At 37.5% G+C, this 4,422-nt stretch overlaps 1 protein-coding gene across 1 annotated transcript in view; it reads left to right on the top strand.

The window, feature by feature from the left end:
• atp2b2 (ATPase plasma membrane Ca2+ transporting 2) overlaps positions 1-4,422 on the top strand; it is a gene marked incomplete in the record, with an annotated part of 105,903 nt that overhangs the window by 90,935 nt on the left and 10,546 nt on the right. Inside the window, 6 exon segments of the mRNA XM_014004113.1 lie at positions 1,626-1,805; positions 1,912-1,999; positions 2,183-2,289; positions 3,026-3,217; positions 3,427-3,640; positions 3,720-3,931. Of these exon segments, the coding sequence (XP_013859567.1) occupies positions 1,626-1,805; positions 1,912-1,999; positions 2,183-2,289; positions 3,026-3,217; positions 3,427-3,640; positions 3,720-3,931 (993 nt within the window).

Raw genomic sequence — 4,422 nt, 5'->3', positions numbered from 1 at the left:
TAATAATAATAATAATAATTCTGTTATGTTTGGTCACATTTTAAAAGAGCCACTGCAGAGAGCCACATTTGGCCCCAGAGCCACAGGTTGCAGACCTCTGCACTAGTCAAATATAGCAATTGGAATAAAAAACAAACTGAAAAACAGGAATTTACAATGAAAATATCAAATGCWGTGTTATAATAGCAGCTCTGCTTATTGAATATTTTTAAATGAACTTATTTACCCTGTTTATTCAAATTACATAAATAAAATTAGAATTAGCTGGTTTTAAACATTTATTCTTGTATTTGTGAAAATTTTTTTTGTCACTTTTCCAATTCAGCCTCTWGAGTTCTGTCCTTCCCTGTTCATCAAGACCCTGTCCTGCATGTTTTTGTTGTTTCCTCTTTTCGGCACACCTGATTCAAATTTTATTGGCTTCAGTAAGCTGACATGTGGTATTTTATGACTACAGTGAGATAAAAAAAAATACATTTCGAATGTGAGTAATAAATATTTTTTTCATAAGGGCTGTGATTGTTTTAGGTTGTATTATTTAAGAATTTTCTGTTTATCAGAAATGATATTGTATAAGAATGTTCTCGTGTTTCGCTGCTTGAAAACCCAGATTGTTTAGTTTGTGTAGATTTCCTTTAAGCTGCTCCYTTTAAATGTGTGAAATTCTGCTCTCTTGTACAATCAGCTTGGTTTGACTTTTATTGCACAGAACATGCACAGTTTGAAGTGGTGAAATCATGTGAACGTCAATTATATCCATAAGTGTTTTTATCGTTGTACATCTGTGGGTTTTAATGGACAGTAAATACTTGTTCGTACATTCTTTGTACAAGATGTCCAAGTGAGTGTGAAGCAGGACATATACATGTGGTTTCAGTGTGTGATACAGTATGTATTTCTGTGTTTAAACCAGAAAAGAAAAAACAGAAAGATAGAAAGTACAGTCCTGTGTGTTTGTACAAATCGATACAAGTTCTCATTACTTCATCATGTGCACACATTTGTTTATGTGTGGGTTTGGAGAGCAGCTCTCCCACACTGACCTTTGCCAAGAAGAATATGTGTTCCTGAATTAATACTGTGTTTGGCAATCTGTTCATAACACAATTCTGCACACATGAACTAATATCTTACAATATCTAATCAAGCAGACTATGGTCTAAAGGAATGGATCTTAAATAAAATAACATGATTGATTTATTGTTAACATAATGGGAAAAGAATGGGAAATAATCAGCGGAATGCTGGGTTGTGTGCCTTTCTGTAGATCCCCACAGGTTGACATAGCATAAAGCTTGTTGTTTTGCTTGACCAGCTTGCAGCTTTACTGTYTTACAGACAGCACATTTTAGAGTGAAGCTCTGAAACCCAGCTATACGCTCACCACCAAATGCTAGACAGAGTCAACATTACCTTCTGGTTGTTGGTGAAAACTAAAACCAGTGAGAACACTGCTAAAATTCAAATCACATCCATTTAGTTTCCAGAARCACAACTTGCAATGATGTATATGTTTGTTAAAATGTTGGTTCTGATCAGGTTTAAGCTTGCGTCTAGTAACCCCAATCAGACAAACCAATAAAAAAAAAAAAATCTTAAATTTCTTTTGTAACCCCGTCTTTTAGGTGCCCGATGCCATTCAAAAGTGCCAGCGTGCAGGCATCACTGTGCGCATGGTGACCGGAGACAACATAAACACAGCCAGGGCCATAGCCATCAAATGTGGGATCATCCATCCAGGAGAGGACTTCCTCTGCATTGATGGCAAAGAGTTCAACAGGAGGATCCGCAATGAGAAAGGAGAGGTACAGAGACTCTTGTCAGGTGGAAAGACTGGTAGAGAAAGTGTCACAAAAAAAATAAAATAAAAAAAACCTGTTTTTCTGTTTGCCCCCTTTTTTTGATATCCAGGTGGAGCAGGAACGGATTGACAAGGTTTGGCCTAAACTCCGAGTCCTGGCCAGATCCTCGCCCACTGACAAACACACACTTGTCAAAGGTGAGTAGGTTGCAGGTTTTAATTTGATTGATTCTAACTTACATGGTTTTACTACAAACAAAACACTTAAAACAAATCTTTACTTTAATTGAACACATTATTAACAATTTTAAGATCAGAAACAACTTGTTAATATAGGGCGTGAATGTGCTTTACACATGTTGTCCTGTGTGGCTTTGTCAGGCATTATTGATAGCACAATGGTCGATCAGAGGCAGGTTGTGGCCGTGACAGGCGATGGGACCAACGACGGACCTGCTTTGAAGAAAGCAGATGTCGGTTTTGCCATGGTAAGAAAAGCAGCTTTTGTTTTCATTTTTGTTCRTTTTGTTTTTTGAATCGTAAGCATTCGTACAAAAATGATCCCAGTGGAAATCTATAAGATGTCTTTTTAACCTCTGCATTATTTAGGCTTTCTTCTCAGATATTCTGCCTGTTTGTTCAGTTTAAGAGCGCCTCCTGGTGGATTATTAGTTTTGCACAGCTTCTTAGTAGAAGCTCACCAGCGTTCTCAGATGTTACAATAAAACACGCGTCTATAATGTAAAATTTTGAGTTTCCTCCCCCCAAATTGTTGCTGTTTTCCCCTCTCGGTGAGCTTTTTGTAGTTATTTTTTATTTATTTTGCAAATAATCAAGCTGGTTTGTTATAATTCTTTACCGTCATATTTTTAGCTTTGCATTTTGACCTCCACAGTTTTTTTATACATTTAAGTAAAATTCCCATGCCTACAGACAACCCTAGACTCAGAATACTAAGCTTAGCCAGTAGATAAATTTAAACTACAGCCTCCATTCTCTCTGAATAGTCTTTAAATAGCTTTTAAATGTGCCAAACTCTCCCACACCAATCACCTTGCCTTTATCCTAGTTTTTTTTTAGTACACTGCCTACATATCCTGTATCCTCTGTACTGCGTTTCACATTCTTGACTTGCTATTGCACATGCTGTGGGTTTGAAATTTTTAAGAAAAGATAAAAAAGTACTTCCATTCCTATTGCAACCTTTTTTTTTTACTTTTCCAGGGTATAGCCGGTACAGATGTGGCCAAGGAGGCTTCAGATATCATCCTCACTGATGACAACTTCAGCAGCATTGTGAAAGCAGTTATGTGGGGCCGAAACGTCTACGACAGCATTTCCAAGTTTCTTCAGTTCCAGCTCACTGTCAACGTCGTGGCTGTTATAGTAGCTTTCACTGGTGCTTGTATCACACAGGTAAGAGCCATGGAACATTGGGGTTTGCTGTTCATGTGTCTTTGTGACACACCGTTAATGGCATCCTTCAGGTTCGGCTGGAACAGCATAATGACCGTTTGTCAAATCAAAGCGACATAAACTAAATACTCACTTGTTTCAGAAGATATTAGGAAAAGAAAGTTTATCATAATTTATTTTTTTTGCTTCCGTTTCATTTCCCCCTCCAGGATTCTCCGCTCAAAGCAGTGCAGATGTTGTGGGTCAACCTAATCATGGACACCTTTGCGTCTCTGGCCCTGGCGACAGAACCTCCCACAGAGTCTCTGCTGAGGAGGAAGCCGTACGGCCGCAATAAGCCCCTCATCTCCAGCACCATGACCAAGAACATCTTAGGCCACGCGGTCTACCAGCTCATTCTCATCTTCACGCTGCTTTTTGTCGGTGCGTACGGTTGTTGTGCACTTTRACCGTATCGTGACGCGACACAGGCTAAAAACAAATGACACATTGTTCCCTCCAGGAGAGAAGATATTTGATATCGACAGCGGCCGTGACGCTCCCCTCCACTCTCCTCCGTCTGAGCATTACACCATCATCTTCAACACCTTCGTCATGATGCAGCTGTTTAATGAAATCAACGCTCGCAAAATACACGGAGAGAGGAATGTGTTTGATGGTATCTTCAGGAACCCAATTTTCTGCTCCATTGTTTTTGGTACATTTGCTATGCAGGTAAAAAAAAATTATTTTCAGTTTTATTTATTGCTTTGTTGCTTAGAAGGATACTTAATTTTAGTTAGCTATGCTACATTTATTGTATTATGGTACTTAGTTTTTTTTGTTTTTAATTTTTTTTATTTTTAAATTAAAATAAAATGTAGCCACTTCAGTAGAAAGCAGAACTGAATATCAGTTTCTTAACTTCTTCATCATCAGTGACATTTTTTTTAAAGAAGAAAAAGTAAGAGAAGAAAAAAATAGTGAAATGTAATGGGAAAGAGTGAAAGAGAGATTAGAAGATATGTGTAATATATAGAGACAGCACACCCGACATCTTGGCTGTACCCTTACAGAAACAGAGATAACAAAAACACAGCAACAAAAATGCATATCTATATAATTATAATGATTATAGCCTTGCTGAAAGGTATACATATATATATAAACATATCCATACCTACATCCATACACATATATACATACATACATATATACATATATAC

The sequence above is a fragment of the Austrofundulus limnaeus genome, unplaced genomic scaffold, assembly GCF_001266775.1.
Source record: "Austrofundulus limnaeus strain Quisiro unplaced genomic scaffold, Austrofundulus_limnaeus-1.0 Scaffold22, whole genome shotgun sequence".
In the NCBI taxonomy this organism is placed as follows: Eukaryota; Metazoa; Chordata; class Actinopteri; order Cyprinodontiformes; family Rivulidae; genus Austrofundulus; species Austrofundulus limnaeus.
This window is presented reverse-complemented; position numbering and strand designations above follow the sequence as displayed.